Source organism: Poeciliopsis prolifica, unplaced genomic scaffold, assembly GCF_027474105.1.
Source record: "Poeciliopsis prolifica strain line A6 unplaced genomic scaffold, Auburn_PproV2 SCAFFOLD039, whole genome shotgun sequence".
In the NCBI taxonomy this organism is placed as follows: Eukaryota; Metazoa; Chordata; class Actinopteri; order Cyprinodontiformes; family Poeciliidae; genus Poeciliopsis; species Poeciliopsis prolifica.
In genome coordinates this window covers 159,671-175,787 of record NW_026562414.1, presented here as the reverse complement: position 1 = coordinate 175,787, position 16,117 = coordinate 159,671, and the positions used below count along the sequence as shown (strand labels likewise).

Below are 16,117 nucleotides of genomic sequence, written 5' to 3'. Positions count from 1 at the left end.
TTGTGACTTGATCCGTAAATAAATTTGATTTTTATTGCATGTTCACTCAATGAGGAATGAACTTCATACAGTGATGTGCACAGTGATTCCTATGGTATCTGGAAATACCACAGGAAGCTAACGAAGCTCTGGTTGGTATCTGATACAAAACCGTTGATCTATCACCCAGGCATATATGTTTTTTGACTTCTTAATGATTCTTGATGATCAGTCACATCACTTTGCCTGCCAAAAACAATTAGTTTCAGCTGTTAGCAAATAAAAAAATCAACAAATTAACTATTGTACATTTAACTATTACATTTGAGAGGTACAAACATTCACTGGAATGAACTTTACAATACAATGTTTTAGTTGTTTTGGTTTGGGGGGTTTTCATCCAAAGAAATTAATTCAAGAGAAAATTCAGGAGGAAAATGCTTGAGGGTCTCTTGTGGAACCTGGAGTGGCCATGCTCAGATGCATTTACCTCTGTAGTTGTAGCTGGATCTGTAAAAACGAGACCACATCCATGTTCCAGTAGCAAATGATGAAATTCGTTTTCATTGATAAAAACACTGCATCTGCAATAGGCTTGTAATGCCTTTACATAATAGGTGTCTTCATAAAGTTATATTGTCTTATCTGGCATGAAGATTTTCACTTCAGATGTACTAATATGAACGAATAACTCTGATATTAAGTGCATGATAATATCCACAGCCTTGTGCTTTCTTCCACAGTGCAACCCGGTGCTCCATATTAAACAAGAAAGCATTTTAAAGACATCTGCCTCCCACATACACAAATGATTCATCGGTGTTGTCAGTTGTTCCAGTTGTTCATTCCCACTTAGGTGGAGAACTCTGGTCAGCATGGGCTTACTGGTAAAAACCACGCAATGAGGTGTGGCCCACTGTGTATATCAGAACCCCCACGACCATCATCATTTGAGCTACACAGCTCATCTATTGGTGCTCGACATATACATCTCAACCAACAATACATGCCAAGATGAAGACATAATCAATGTTATTCACTTCGAATGTCAGTGGTCATAATGGTACGGCCGATGGTCATTAAATGCATCTGTGATGGTGATCAAATGATACAATGGCCTGCCATAAACTCTACAGTTACAGTCTCATGAGTCGCTCGGTAACTGATGCCCCTTTAAAGCGACCACTGACGTCATGTTTTTTGACAGGGGGGTGGGCAACGGGAGAAGAAGAAGAAAAAGAAGAAGGGAGCGGATGTTCCCGGAGAGAAGGATGACCAGGATCATGTACCCCGCTGCTCCTCGCTCCTCACATATATCTGCAACATGATGAACGCCGCTCCTGGAGCGCTCGCCCGCAGGATGCCGTCCGCGGCCCGGCGGAGCGGCTGCTGGATAGCGTGGTGCCAGGCAATCCTGCTCGGCGTGTCGGCGCTCGTTATCGTGGCCGAGCGGAGCGCACGTAAGTGGGCAGCTAGCTTGCCGGTGGCGTTCGCGCTCCCAAGTTAATGCTTTATGGAATAAAATAGAAATAAAAGCAAAACGACAGGTTTCATGACACTGTGGAGGTTTTAGCTGCATTCATGGAAATATGGCCTCTGTAGCACTGTCACGAAGCTTTATGTTCCGGTGGAAACGCAATTTAATAGGTGAAGCTGTTATTACTAGTGCGAGCAGAGAGCCGAGGCTTTGTTTACCTCAGCTGGAAACTGCTGTGAACACCTGAAGGTGTCCCCCAACTGCTTCACCTGTCATCCTCCCACTCACCACAAACAGCATTTATAGATATAAATATGTATTATTAAAATCCATACCCCATATTAATTTCTAAAATTTTAGTCCATATTAGACAAAATGACCTCTCCTGCTGTTCTCATCCCACCTGTAATCTGTCAGCTCAGTCTCCCTGAACAAGCGGATCAATGAGCCAAGGTCAGGATAGCAGAAAGATGACTGGGATCTGTACAAAGTGTGACTTTGTGTTCTACAGGTATACCATTCCCTGAAGATAAAAATACTCAGCTGCTGGTTGGACCCCACACTTCTGCCGATTTCTCATTTCTGAGCAGCATCAGTTTATGTAACAAATATTTGAAGTTTGCATCAAAACTGGTAGACAGACAGCATGACTTGCACTGGTGGGGATCTTTTTGCTCGTCGCATTCTGGGCTTTTGGCAATATATCTGAACATATGCAGTGCTTTAATACAGTTCACCTCAATTACTTTTATTTATGTAATGCCAATTTGCAATACATGTCATCTCAAGACACATTTCCAGGTGTATGGAAAGATCAAATCAATCTAATACAAACCATTCACATATTCAAATCCAGTTCCATTGTGGTTATAAAACATTGCAGTTAAATTCAGTTTGTAATGCCAAATGGTTAAGTTTTTTTTTTTTTTTTTTGCAGAAATTCGTCCCACTGATAAAGCATGCTTTGTGCATAATGACTTGTTACCTCATTTTGTTCTGGCACTCTGCAAGTTCCATTTGCACTTCAAATTCTTGCACAAACCTGCTCGTCTTTTGTTTGCGTGCGTGCATCAGTGATCTACTGTATAGGATTCTACCTTTGGAACGAGGAGACGCAGTGGGCGGGCCTCACGCTTGGCCTCTTCCTTCCTGGGACAGCAGTCCAGCTGCTAAGTGTGAAGTGGTACTATGATGACGGGGATGAAAGGCGGTGCTACCTCTCCATCATACACGTGCTACACTTGGGCATCTTCAAAAGGTATGATCTGTGTAACCCCAGCATGTCGGGGTTCATTGCATGTGAGCACAGCCAGCATGTTTGGAGAGATATGACACTCCTGAGAGTGCAGACAGGGATTTTGACATCATTCTGTCATTGAGAAGGTTATACCTGTTCAGGTGTTTGTCTCCCTCTGCTGGCAGGTTGTGGGACTGCATGAGATCCGTGCTGCATATGCAGGGCTCGGTGGCTGAGCTGGGTGCTGCTGTCATGCAGCAGGCAGACGTTGCTGCCCTGTGGCTGCTGGAGGCGCTTGTCCTAACGCTGCCTCAGAGCTTGCTGCAGGCATATGTGGTCGTATCTACAGACGTGGGGATAATGTCACCAGGTCAGCTCATGTCTAAGTCAGTTATTAGATCTTATTTGAGGCATGACTTTATTGTCTAATGCTTTGCTTCTGTTTAACACTCAGTGGCATATTGCTGTGGACTATGTGTGCTGTCCATTTCCTGGGCCCTGGTGCTGTACAGCCGAGCCTGCTGCCTGATACGGCCAGGCCACTTGGCAATGCCACCAGCAGCCCTGCTGTGCCAGCTGGTCTGGAGAGCAGGCATGTTGGGAGCACGAGTGACCTGCCTCATGTTCTTCGCCAGGGTCTTCAACTGGTGGGTCTGCGGAGTAGCAGGTGAGCACAGAGAGCAAAGGTCCTCCTGTGCCATTTAGGCACAACCCAAAAACAAACTTCAGTAGTTTGCGTTTGGGCTATAACTCTCTGATTCTGATGGCTTTTTGCCTTGATCTCCAGGTTTTCACTGGCTCACAGCCTCCTTCTGGCTAATATCACAGCAGCCCGACATTTGCACTGGTCACTGGTGTTGGCGTGCCTTTAACGCCGTTCTGGGGCTCATCCACGTCTTCCTCTTCCTCAACGTCAAAGACGGACCCTCACGCTTTCGCATGGCCAGCTTCTATGCAGTAAGAAATGTCTTGTTTTACAGAAAACTGTGTGCTGTGCACCGGTATGCCCGGTCATCCCACGCAGCGACCTACAAGGACACACGCTTATATAAAGCAAGAAGTTTGCACCGTCATCCTCACCTCAGTGTCCTCAGCCTGAAGTGACGTAAAGCTGTTGGAAAATTAGTGATGGTGTGACTTTCTCCTCCTCCCTTAGTTCATGCTCGTTGAGAATGTGACGCTGCTGCTGGCTGCGTCCGACTTCCTGAGCGAAGCATCATGGGATAGTATGACCCTTCCCACCTCTGTGCTGTGCAGCTTTTTCCTTGGTGAGTCATTTTGTCTGCAGCATCTGTACAAAGGGATAAACCAGTCCGATTTGGTTAATAATAATAATGACAGCAAAAGGTATGGAATCAAAACTCTTAAAAACAACTATATGGCTGCAAAGATAGAAAATTGATCATCTGAAATGTCTGAAACTGTTAAGATCATATGATACCAAATTTTCTTAAATACACAACATTGACTCTTGTCCATTGGTGTGGTGTGTCTGTGGTTGAACTCCTCCACAAAAGAGGATAGAACAAACAATTAAGTCTGCAGATGTTATCGTCAGGACTGACCTTCCCTCCATCCAGGACTTGTACAGGTCTGTGGTCCGGAAAAAGGCAGCTACATTCTCTGCATACCCCACACATCCTGGACTCAAACACTTGAGGCTTTTACCTTCAAGTTGGCACTACTTTTTTAAAAACGAGCCGCCAAGAGAGGTTTTGTTTTCTCGGGTTGTCTCTTTGATGAACACTTAACATTCGAAGTTCCCACATCGATACTTACCTTCACCTTCCCTAATTCAACCTTGTCTTCCTCTTTTGTAAAATCACTGTATATGCACACATTTACAAAAACATGTTTTAAAATGTTCATACTGAGGGTGAAATGGAACCAAAAACAAATTTCTTGTTTGCGTGCACAAACTTTGCGAATAAAGCTGCTTCTGACTGAAAGTGTTGGTCTGCAGCTTTTCACCATGACTTAACTGACTTTCCCTGATAAACCTGTTTGAAAAAATTCAAAATAAGTTGCAGTCAGATACATTCATAGAAAAACAAATTCAAAATATCCTTAATTACCATACAGTTATTACATATGGACAAAATCTTGCACTGAGGCATTTTTTTTTTAAATCACTGGTGCCAATCCAGTTTGCAACCCAAATAATTCCTGTAAAATAAGATAAAGCAGTTATTTATTTATACTTTCTTTCTAAGGTTGAGCAAAGTTACAGAAGACAACTAATAATTAATGGCCCATCTATCTTTGCCACTCTTCAAATTGAGAAAGACGAACATACCACCTGAGTAGGACACAAAAATGTCTGTGTTTACCTACTATCCCAAACTACAATGTAATAGAGGTGCCAATCAGTCAGAGGGCACAGGAAAAAAATACATGCAAAACTTTAATATTTTCTTTTGTTTTCTTCCAAGGAGCCACCTCGCTGGTCCTGTACTACCGGTTCCTCCATCCCAAGTCCACAGAAATTTCCCAAGGTACAAACCAGCATCAGATGGGCAGCACATGCATAGAGCAAGGAGAGTCCTCCTTCTCTCTTGGCGACAAAAGTCTGCCAGCGTCTTCTGTCCAGAATCACTGCAGCTTCTCCCTGTCTGGCGTGGCTGGCTCTCTGCTGGAGCACCGGGGAAACTGTCAAGGCCACTCTAACAGCTCCTGCCCTTGCTTCCACCACCACTGGCTCCTCATCCGTCTGGCCCTGAAAACTGGCGATCTCTGTAAAATCAACAGGGCATATGGAGCCGGTGGGCCGGCGGGCATACTGGACATAGAGGAATACAACCAAGAGTTTAAAAGTAATGAGGGCATCACCTTTACGGCTGGTGGCAGCTGTGAAGGAATGTCCACCTCTGAGTCCCAGGGAAAGGGCCTGGCTCCACTCTCAGACTGCAAAGACGAGTTCCAGAGCGTGAGCGAGCCCACGTCAACCGAGCGACCCGAGGGAGAGGACGACAGTCTGGAGATGGAAAGCCCCATGGAGTCACCCACGTCGGATTTCAAACGCAGCTCCCCGGAGGGCAAGTCCGTTTTCGGAGACAGCCCGGAGCCTTATTACTGCCCAACTGAATCAAGTTCTACCTTGTACTTCAGTGCTGATCCCCAGTCCCCCAGCAGCGCCAGCAACCCCCGTTTGGACCGGGACATCGGGGGTCTGGAACAGGGGGTCCGGCTCAGCTCCATCCCCAGTGATCCTGCCCTGCACAGAGACGTGCGTGGACTCATGAGCCGCGTCGGGCCACGCTGCACCTCCACTCCTAAGTTGGACTGCGGGGTGTTGGATTCTGTCCCCAGCATCCCACATCTCACAGGTCCAAGGAGACAGCTCATACTGTCCCGCAGAGATGAAGATAATACCTTCTAGCTGTCTTGTGGCACAATCAGGGAACAAGAGCAGCAGCTTATCCAACATTACCGGAACACACCAGCATTATCTGAGTCATAGGGATTAGAGCACTACATGCAGTAGGGAACCTAAAATAATCCTAAAATAACATCTATTTTTTCTCTTAACATTAACCATTCTTGAAAATGCTTCTAAATGTTGGAAACACAGAAACAGATAGTTTCTGTGTTTTTTTTAAAAGGAAACTCTGACATTCAAGTGACACTAATGGTGTATGATCATGCCACCAGTCCCAGTTTCAGTTCATATTTTTGCTATTGTTTGGCAGCTACACTTTGGAATTATACTGTGCAAAAAAAAAAAAAAAAAAAAATTGCTTCCACATGACTGTAATTACTTAATATGAAAGCAAAAGTATGCATACCCCTTGAAATTGTTTACATTTTGGAAGTTTCCGACCAGAAACTCTTTTTATTGGGATTCTATGTGCATGTGCAGATTTGTGAAGTTGTGAAGTAACTGGTATTAATTTACTAGTTTTTACCCAGTGATAGTCTCAACTGTTTATGCTCAAGACAAACATCTCCACAGTATGATGCTGGCACCACCGTGTTTCACAGTGAGCACAATGTTTTCAGGCTGAATGCAGGAGTAATCTGCTGCAGGATTCAGGGGGAAAAAAATGATTTTGTTGTCATTTGAATTTCTTCCACATATTTACAATGTCACACACATAATATGAGGTAAACTCCAAACAAAACAAACAGTTGTCTCTTCAAGAGTAGTTTGTACTATTCTTAACAATTTTTCATTAATAGTTTTGAGAACTTGTCCTCAACATGGTCTCGGGTGTTTTGATCAGTAGTATTCCCTAACAAATCCCTTCACAAAACAGCTGCACCTATACTCACATAAAATTTCATGCAGATTGACTGTATTTACAGATTAATTCTGGATTCAATTAGTTTCATTAGATATAGTCGTATCAGTGGTAGATTAAAGGGGTATGATTACAAATGCACAGCAAACATTTTTCATTTTCATTTGAAAAAAAAAATGTTGATCTGTCACATAAAATTCCAATGAACTGCATTGAAATTTGTGGTTGCTTGATGACACAATGTGAAAAAAATTCAAGGGATATGAGTATTTATTCAAAGCACTGTACATGTTAGTTTGGTTTAAAACATTTTATCATAGGCACTGACTCTGCTCTGAAACAACAGTAAATTTCAGTAAGTCATAACAAAACATTCATATCACTGCAGCTATTTGATGACAGAGTGCATAGTTCTAGCAGTGAGTGGAGCATCTGACCTCTGAACCTATCTCAATGTAAGCCATAGCTTTTATGGCTTCTTAAAAGCACAACTGTTTTCAGTATCATCTGTTTCTGCTGCAATGTTGTTGTTTTTTTTCTTTCTTTAACATAAAAAATAAGACTTCACTACATACATGTGATATTAATACGCCCTGTTTCTCATGTGGTGTTAATTGGCATTGCGTTGAGCAGAAAACTGTGATGTTTTTATCTTTTTTTTTTCTGTTACATGTTGACCATGTAATTGTTAAATAACTTATTGAACTAACATTATGTTGTAAAACAACAATAATGTCTCAGGCATAAATTCATCTACTGTGAGACAAAATGAATCATGTGCTTATGAGACATTTGTGGTGACTTTTTTTTTATTTATTTGCTCTTGATTGCTCTTTTCAGGTGACAAACTTTTATTAGAAGCACTGTTCTGAGACAGGAAAGCAGTGTAACAATGCTTGTGTGGCATTTTGAAATATGACGTCTGAGGCCGCTGGTGGCTTGAAATAAGCAATAAACAGCCTACATGTTTGACTGAGTTGCCTTATTATTTCTGTCATTTTTTTAAAGACAATTCTTAGGAAATTATTGAAACGATCTCAGATTTGTATGTTCTTCCTGCAGTGATAGTAAAGTTATTTAAACCGATGGAGGGCGGAGCTAAATACAAGAGACTCCTGGAGGAAAAGCAGCTTTAGACTGAAATATTTGACGCACACCACTTCAGAAAAATATATGTAAATAGTATGTTTCTTTTGCTTCACGGTTGTCCTTGGCTTTGTGTCGGTCTTTTCATAAAATCACGTGTAAAAAGCAAAAGGAACATGAATAGGACTTTTTTTTTCACGTAGTGAATATTTTATTTATTCACATGTTCTCCTATTGTTTTTATTTTTCCACAATTGACTGTAGGCTTTGAAAAAAAAAAAAAAACTTAAATGGAAAATAATAATCACTCCTATTGTTGCACTTACTATAATGGTTGTCTTTATAATATTTGGCTAAAGGTTTCTGTAACTTTTAGGCAAATATTTTTCATTGCTCGGTGTAAAAAAAAAAATACTGGTTGTTAAAGCAGCCTCAGTTTTGAGACGTGTGCCTTAATTACCTTTTGTTTTTCAGCAGGCTGAGACCAAACTGGCCTTAAAGGTATTTATGACACTCGCCCTTTAAGATTAGGCGCATGCGCAAACCGCCGCGAAAGTTAACTCCTGAACTTCGCAGAGCCGAACATTTTTCTCTTTTTTCTGATTTATAAAATCAGTGAGCTGACATGGCATTTCGCCGGAGAAACAAGAGCTACCCGTTCTTCAGCCAGGAGTTTCTCATCCAGAACCATGCCGACATCGTGTTCAGCCTGGTGATTTTCATTCTGATCGGGCTGATGTTTGAGGTGAGATGAACTCTGATTCTTTCTTTTCTTCCCTCGTCTCTGTTTGTCTCTCAGCTGTTTTAAGAATGCAGGTCTGTCTGTGCGTTCCTGCACTGATGTGTGAGCGAAAAAGCTCCGTTTCCGTCGATTATGTGCAGAGTGCATCAGAGGTTCGTTCACACCGACCAATACGAACGAGAATATCACCTTCTTTCATGTACTTTTTTATTTATTTATTTTTTGTACAACTTTAGTTGCCAGTCAGTGCTGCTTTTCTGCTCGAAGACATACACGAATTAAAGCTGCTTCACATAAGTGTTGAACAAAACTGAAAGGCATATTATGGGATCTGTTTTTCAAAGTGAAATATTACATATTTGCTTTTAGTGTTAAGTATCTTTAATGGGGCTTTTGAATTTCTTTTGCATAAACAAAATGACTCCGTAATTACCTGGTTTGCTTGCTGTCAAGATGAAAATGTGTTCTTATGTTTAACGTATGCTTCATTCCAGCACACATTGTGTTGTAACAAACTTTATGAACTGTAGCAAAAATCCCCAAATTATGCAGGAAATTAGGCAGTTCCTATTTTCAAAATAATAGCACGGCACTCGCGCTGTTGTAATTAAACCCGCTCCTTTTTATTTTGAAATGCCGTAACGGAAGTCACTGCATTTTCAGCCGCGCGCTTTCTCTGTGAAGTTAACTGCCACGTCTCACTCTGATCCTCTGCTTGTGGCTACTCTGGCTCCAGCAGCTCCAAAGATCGCTTTGACCAGCCTTTATTTCGGCAAGGACATTCAGCTAGATGGTTCATAGAGGAGCTGCGTCTCCTCAGCCCCCTGCCACAGCCACCGTGTCCCTACCTCCGGGTGTTTCAAGTTTCTGTCCGGAACTCTGGTTGTCATCACACATCTGGTCGAATTGAGAATAACTTGCTGGGGGATTCCCTTTTTTTTTCTGGTTTCAGAAGAAAAAGGGAACTGTGCATTTCATCTGAACTTGATTTTTCTGATCTTGTTCCCACAGGTCAAATACCCCCATCAAACAGAACAAAAGCAGTGAATCCGATGGCAGAGCACCAAGTCTTTCTCAACAGTCCTGCATGCTTTTGGCAGCTTGGACTGCTTAAAACAGTAGCAAGCAAATACTGTCCTTTACGAGGCTAGCTTTTGGACTTTTCACCACTTCACAATGAAAGTTATCTCAAGGCACCTGACTTGGAAACACGTGTAATTTGTCCAAATTCCAATCCACTCTTTTCATTCTTTGACTCCCAGTCATATAGTCAGATTCTGACCCTGTGAATGTGAAAGGTGGTTACTTTGTTTAGATGAGACCAAATCGGCAAACATAGGAAAGAAGATGCTCAAAGATCTAAACTGAACCTTTTGGCCTCCAGTTGAAACGCCATTAATGGCAGAAACCAAACACCGTACATGGTATAAAACCCACAATCTCAATTGTAAAACATGATAGCAGCATCAGTGGTTTACGTTGATGGAGGATCAGTGGTTTACGTTGATGGAGGATAGTTGTGCCAATCACAGTTGGATCCAAATTCAGTTCATATTAGTCTGAATAATTTCAGTACAGCTCAGTCGTATTCAGATCGTATTACCTATAATTGTTTTAATGGAAGCATTAAGAAGTTTTGTTTGTAGTTCGCCACAAGCCATGTCAATGGAACAATCCAGACATGTCTACGAAGGTGATCTAATCGGATAATATTAAAATAGAACTTTCTGGCTTGTATACAGTATTTTCACCACCACAGTAGAAGCATCATACTATGGAAATTCCTCATACAAAAAATCCTCAAGTATCTGGTCTTTCCTGTTTGGTACTCCTGATTACGTCTTTAACCTATTATCCATAGGAATTCAGTTCATCTTACCTCTTTTCATTCCTCCTGTTGACACTATCTTGATCTAACACTTTGAAGACTCAGTTTGTCGAAGCTGCTTTACTCAGATCACTTACTTGTTTTTGTCCTTTTTCTTTCTTCAGGCAACAGCAAAGACAGCCATACTCTTTATTCAGCCCCAGTACAACATCACCACATTATCACTAGGTAAGCAATTATATTTAAGACCATGAACACGTTTTTTTTTCTAACTTAAATGCAGAATATTCCTTTATATAAATATTCTGTCATTATGGTGTATTAAGGCAGTCAGCTTCTCCAGGATGTTTTAACAAACCGGACGGTGTGTTGTGTGTGTTTCTCCTCTCCTTTGTGTGCTTAGAGGGAGAGGTGACTACGTATAATTATGGATGGAAGGACTGTGCCACCATCCTCTTCTATTTCTTCATCGCTATCATCCTCCATGCCGTAGTTCAGGAGTATCTTCTGGATGTAAGCGCCAAAACTGCCAAGCAAAATTCATTTGTAAATCACAACATTTACAAACAGGACAAAAGTATTTTCTTCCATTATTGATTCAAAATTGCTAAAGTTTGCCTTTATATTAAGTTTTCTCCAAGTTTGCTAAATCATTAAATCATTTGTTAAACACCAAGTTTTGAATTTAAAAATGTTTTGATGACTTCACTGCTTTTAACAGGTATTCAGAGAACTTTGTCATTGTAATTGATTAGGAGATTATGTGACACGCCAACACAATATGCATAATTCAGAAGAGCAGGTAAAACAACCAGAAATTAAATAGAATTTTTTGGGCTTCATGCAAATTGGTAAAAGTAATGTGATTTTGACAGCGTGAAAGATTGTATTTCAAGTCTTTCCAAAGGTCAGAAAATAAACTTTTTCACCAGGCTGGATTTGCACACATAATGTTCAATCACAGTACATCACAAATATTTTCAAGCTCATTTTAAACACTGAAAAAGTCTGCTTGTGTATGGCAAAGTCGCATAATATTTGATCTGTCTTAAAATACAACCAGTCACTAAAGACAAATGAATTTTATTTTAGCACCGTCCATCAGTTTTTTGTTTGCCTTGAAAGGGGAGTGTTTGTCAGCAGCAGCCATAAATGGTATTGCCTGTCTCTTCTTGCCCTACTTTTTTTTTTTGTATCGGTGACACTTCCTTGTGCGCCACAGTGACAGTGACGAACATTATGACAGGATCCAGTGTCACTCACATGATCTGTTGTTTTGTTCCTGTCACAGAAAGTGAACCGCCGCCTTCACCTGTCCAAGAGCAAAAACACCAAGTTTAATGAGTCGGGTCAGCTGGGTGTGTTCCATTTAGTGTCGAGTGTGTGGAGTTTCTACATCCTCATTACAGTGAGTAAAGATTTCACTGGTACAACGTCTTATTTATTGATGCTCCACAAATATTCTCAAACTTTGACATGTAGAAATGAGGCAGTTAGAGAGTTTTATTTGTTCTTTATGATCTTTTCTAAATAGGAAGGATATCTTCTGCATCCCAGCAGCCTTTGGGAGAACTACCCCCATTCACACCTCAGGTAGATATTTACAAGGCTCACTCTTTTAGAAATAGAGAGCTGCTTGATGGTACACTGGAATATTAAGCAGAAGTAATAAAAAGTAAGAATTTACTTAACTGAATAAAGTCCTGCTGAAAAATATGCTTCTAGATCATTTTTATTCATAATCGGCCACCTGTATGATATCTGAGATGCACTGAGAAATTGGATCCTGACAAGAATTGACAATTTTCTTTTTTTTTTGTTTAGTTTTTTTTTTATGAAGAAGCAAGACCTAGTTTGAAGTCAAGAAGGATTGTAACTTAATTTACCCATGTACTCCATTTAGTTTGAATTGCTTTGGGTTATCAGAAGGTCGCCACATTTGCAAGCAAAGTTTTGAAAGAAAAATAAAAATGTTGAAAAGGAGTCGCATGTTATATGTATGACAATGGCCCCAGTGCATAATGCTTCCAGCATATCAGCATACTAAAGGATTTTCTTCTTTGTATAAACAATTTAAACTGACTTTTTAAAACTGCAGATCATTTATTTATTTATTTTTTTTACAGCTTAGTAATTAAATACTTTTGCAGTAGTTTTCAATGATGTAGAAACTGGCAAATACACGGCGTGCTGTAAACAGTGTTTTTATGAAAACATAAATAGGAAATTGAAAGGGATTTGTGAGGGCAAATTAAACATGCGGCTTTATGTGTTCTTCATATTGTTGGAAACCCTTATTTATGCTTAAACAATTCTTTTGATTTTATGACGCATAAAAACCCCATTCCCCTCTGAAAAGTTCTATTTCAAAGAAGACGCTACCAATGACCCACAGAACAGCTTCAGAACAGAGCTTCAAAACTATTTCTTAAAACAATGTCCGTCCTTGAAACAAAATAAAAACAAAGCCTAAGTGGCCGACACCACCAAAGTTAGTGCACTGTATGTTCCTGATCAGAAAAGAATCATCTGTGTTCATTTATGCACACACAACTGCAGCATGTTTGCTGCTGTTTTGCTTCTGTTTAATTCTCTCACCGTTCTCCATGTTTGCATTCAAGGTTTCAGGTGAAGTTTTTCTACCTCACTCAGCTGGCCTACTGGCTCCACGCTCTGCCAGAGCTCTACTTCCAGAAAGTACGCAAGGTCAGTGGGGGAGGCCCGGGAACAGAGGGAGCTCTGGAGAGGGACGAGATAAGCTTTGTTTAGAACTCCTTCCATGGACTTCTTGTGTAATTTCCCTGCAGATGTGCTAAACAAAATGAGGGGCAATGTCATGGAAGATTTGAGAGTCGGGTGTGTTTCTAAAAATAACTCTGCTTTCTGTTTCAGGAGGAGATTCCACGTCAGCTGCAGTACATCTGCCTTTATCTGCTGCACATCTCTGTTGCTTATTTGTTAAAGTAAGTATCTGTGAGGAGAGCTGATTGGTAATGTGATAGTGAAGTGTAGAAGACCTGTGAAGAAGTTTGCATTAGTTCTAAGATAACCCAGCTCAGTTGGTTTGTGGTTTTGCTTGTACGTCCTCAAGTTGATCTTTTCTCTTCTGTAGCTTGAGCCGTGTGGGTCTGGTGCTCCTTTTTCTCCAGTATGTGTCAGAACTGGGCTTCCATATTGCCAGACTCCTGTACTTCACTGATGAGAATCATCAAAAAATGTAAGGGGTTTCTTTCCTAAATAGGTTCCAAGTCATTGAGCTGTAAAAGTTTCATTTGCATTAATGCAGCTGCATGCAGGGTGAATCTGAAAAATGCCACGTTGCTGTGTTGGTTCAGGTTTGATCTGTGGGCGGTGAGCTTCGTGTTTACACGGATGGCCACTCTGACCCTGATGTTCCTCGCCGTGGGCTTTGGTTTGGCCCGCTGTGAGAATCAGGGGCTGGACATAGAGATGGGAAACTTCAACACAGTTCTGATAAGGTGAGCCCTGGTTTTGGTTTTTTTGACGAATAGAAAAAACTAATGTTTTATCATTTGAGAAAAACCTGCCACTCTACAGCCAACTCCAGTAGTACCATATTACAGCTTTGAAAAAGAATTTTCCTGATGTACTTGCCAAACTGAAAAAAAAGCTCACTTTTAAGTTCACCCTCCCACTATTATTTATTTTTTTTTTCTTTTTCCCAAAACGGTATCGGCTTTTCTTAACATGTGAACCTGAACCGTGTTTTGTTTTGAAATGTTCCCCTGTTGGTTTGAAAGTTGTTTTTTTTTTCACTTTACCAACACAAAACATATTCCATTAATAGCGTGTACATCAACACCTACTATCATTTTTTTTATTTATGCTTTTTGCTCCTTTGGATTATGCTGAAAATACAAGATGACATTAACAAATCATTGGTAAGCAGAAATGTGCATAAGTAATATGGATTATTCAGTTGAAGTGCAATTAAATGATGCTTATATTTCCTCTTTGCTGTTTTGTGGTATTAAATAAGTAACTCAACAAAATGAGGCTGGTTGGATTTATACCAGCTAAATAAACTAATATATATATTGTCTCTGTGGATAGTCATGTTTATATTTCTAATAATGAAATGACGTGTTGTAGATCTTGTTTTTCTTCAATTGAGTCTGTTGGTAATAGATGGTTTGGGTTTTTTAAAGCCTTTTGACAACAGGATGTTATTTATCAGAAAGAATCAGTTCCTATTAAATAGTTTCTGTTCTTTATAATGTGTGAGCTTGATAAAATGCAAATTTCTCAGTTTTTATTTTCTTTTAATAAGAAATTGATAAAGGTGGAGCAACATCCAACATTGGTGTACTGATATGCTAGCATCAGGTTAACTTACTGCCTTGTTCATTTTTGTTTTTTTGAGTATTTGTTTTGTTGAGTTAATTTTTGTTTGTTTAAGTATTTGACACTGGCCAGCTAGTTTGAATCTGTTTGAACATTGCAATTTTCTATCCAGACCCCCAGTATAAACATGTCTTTTGGCCAATATTACCAGGCCTATAAAGAAAAAAGAAGAAAGAATGTCAGAGTTAATGGCAGCAGCACTAATCTTCTCTCGTTTGGTCTCGCTCAGGATGACTGTTCTACTGGTGGTGTGTTTGACTCAATCTTGGCTCCTCTGGAAGTTTATCCGCTTCCAGTTGAGGCGCTGGCGGGAGTTCAGGCACGAACAAGCCGTCCGCAAGAAGGCTACTGCAAAACAACCCGTACGGCAATTAAAGAGGGACACATGTGAGCTCCTGAGATTTTTTATTATTTATTTTTTCCATTCAACTTGTCTCGCTCTAACTTTTATGACTCGTCAGAGAATATTTAAACTTTTCTCCTGTCTCCCTGCTAGTTGGTTATCATGAGAACGGCGTGCTTAAAGCTGAGAATGGAGTCTCACCGCGGACAAAGAAGCTCAAATCCCCCTGAGGTGGCAGATTTCCTGGCCTTAACGGTGACTTCATCCCTAATTAAGGTTTCTCATCAGCACAGCAGTGAAGCTGAGGGGGAGAGCAGCCGCTGGTCACAAAGTTTTCGCTGAGAATGTCCTGTTATGATGATGATACAGGGACTCAATTACTACAGACTTTTGGCTTGAATGCTGGAATATGAAAATCCAAGGACATCCTTTGAGCCCAACAGACATTTATTCCTCTCATTGTATCAGTATTTTTTTTTTTTTTTGTACATCCATACTGCCTGCGATCCAACACTAAGGCACAACGTTACTGACTCATAAACAACAAATAAAAAAAGAAAGTAAAGTGAGTATTGTGTGCTGCACGTTATCTTTGTGTCCATGTTGAATGTGTGTTTGCATACTCTCAAACATAAGTACTGTACTGCCGCTCATACTTGGCTTGTTTTCCATTCTGCTCCGCCCAGGCAGAAAAGCGTTGCTGATGAAACAATATGAACTAATCAGCAAAAAAAGAAAGAAAATATATATTATGCATTTGTCACTGGTCACTTAACAGATGTGTATCAAGTATATATTGTGGATGTTACCGCATGCCAT

General features: G+C 40.6%; 2 protein-coding genes across 2 annotated transcripts; both read left to right on the top strand.

Moving 5' to 3' along the window:
* Positions 1-1,192: 1,192 nt before the first annotated feature.
* xkr5a (XK related 5a) lies at positions 1,193-7,906 on the top strand. Its single transcript, XM_055054496.1, has 7 exons — positions 1,193-1,439; positions 2,531-2,714; positions 2,879-3,063; positions 3,148-3,360; positions 3,481-3,650; positions 3,850-3,961; positions 5,126-7,906. Exons 1-7 carry the CDS (start codon positions 1,304-1,306, stop codon positions 6,070-6,072), a joined length of 1,947 nt encoding a protein of 648 aa, XP_054910471.1. The 5' UTR covers positions 1,193-1,303; the 3' UTR covers positions 6,073-7,906.
* A 675-nt stretch (positions 7,907-8,581) lies between these two features.
* On the top strand, positions 8,582-15,867 carry tram2 (translocation associated membrane protein 2). The gene is made up of 11 exons (XM_055054422.1): positions 8,582-8,765; positions 10,755-10,818; positions 10,994-11,103; positions 11,882-11,998; positions 12,125-12,183; positions 13,212-13,296; positions 13,483-13,553; positions 13,703-13,807; positions 13,926-14,069; positions 15,185-15,342; positions 15,452-15,867. The coding sequence occupies exons 1-11, from the start codon at positions 8,646-8,648 to the stop codon at positions 15,526-15,528; spliced, it is 1,110 nt and encodes a 369-aa protein (XP_054910397.1). The 5' UTR covers positions 8,582-8,645; the 3' UTR covers positions 15,529-15,867.
* Positions 15,868-16,117: the final 250 nt, after the last annotated feature.

Excerpts from the sequence above, each read along its gene's own strand:
- xkr5a (XM_055054496.1), top strand. The coding sequence starts at position 1,304 with ATGATGAACGCCGCTCCTGGAGCGCTCGCCCGCAGGATGCCGTCCGCG. Across the intron at positions 3,361-3,480 it reads GTGGGTCTGCGGAGTAGCAG|GTTTTCACTGGCTCACAGCC; the intron begins GTGAGCACAGAG and ends CTTGATCTCCAG. Across the intron at positions 3,651-3,849 it reads GCATGGCCAGCTTCTATGCA|TTCATGCTCGTTGAGAATGT; the intron begins GTAAGAAATGTC and ends CTCCTCCCTTAG.
- tram2 (XM_055054422.1), top strand. The coding sequence starts at position 8,646 with ATGGCATTTCGCCGGAGAAACAAGAGCTACCCGTTCTTCAGCCAGGAG. Across the intron at positions 11,104-11,881 it reads TTCAGGAGTATCTTCTGGAT|AAAGTGAACCGCCGCCTTCA; the intron begins GTAAGCGCCAAA and ends TTCCTGTCACAG. Across the intron at positions 11,999-12,124 it reads GTTTCTACATCCTCATTACA|GAAGGATATCTTCTGCATCC; the intron begins GTGAGTAAAGAT and ends TTTTCTAAATAG.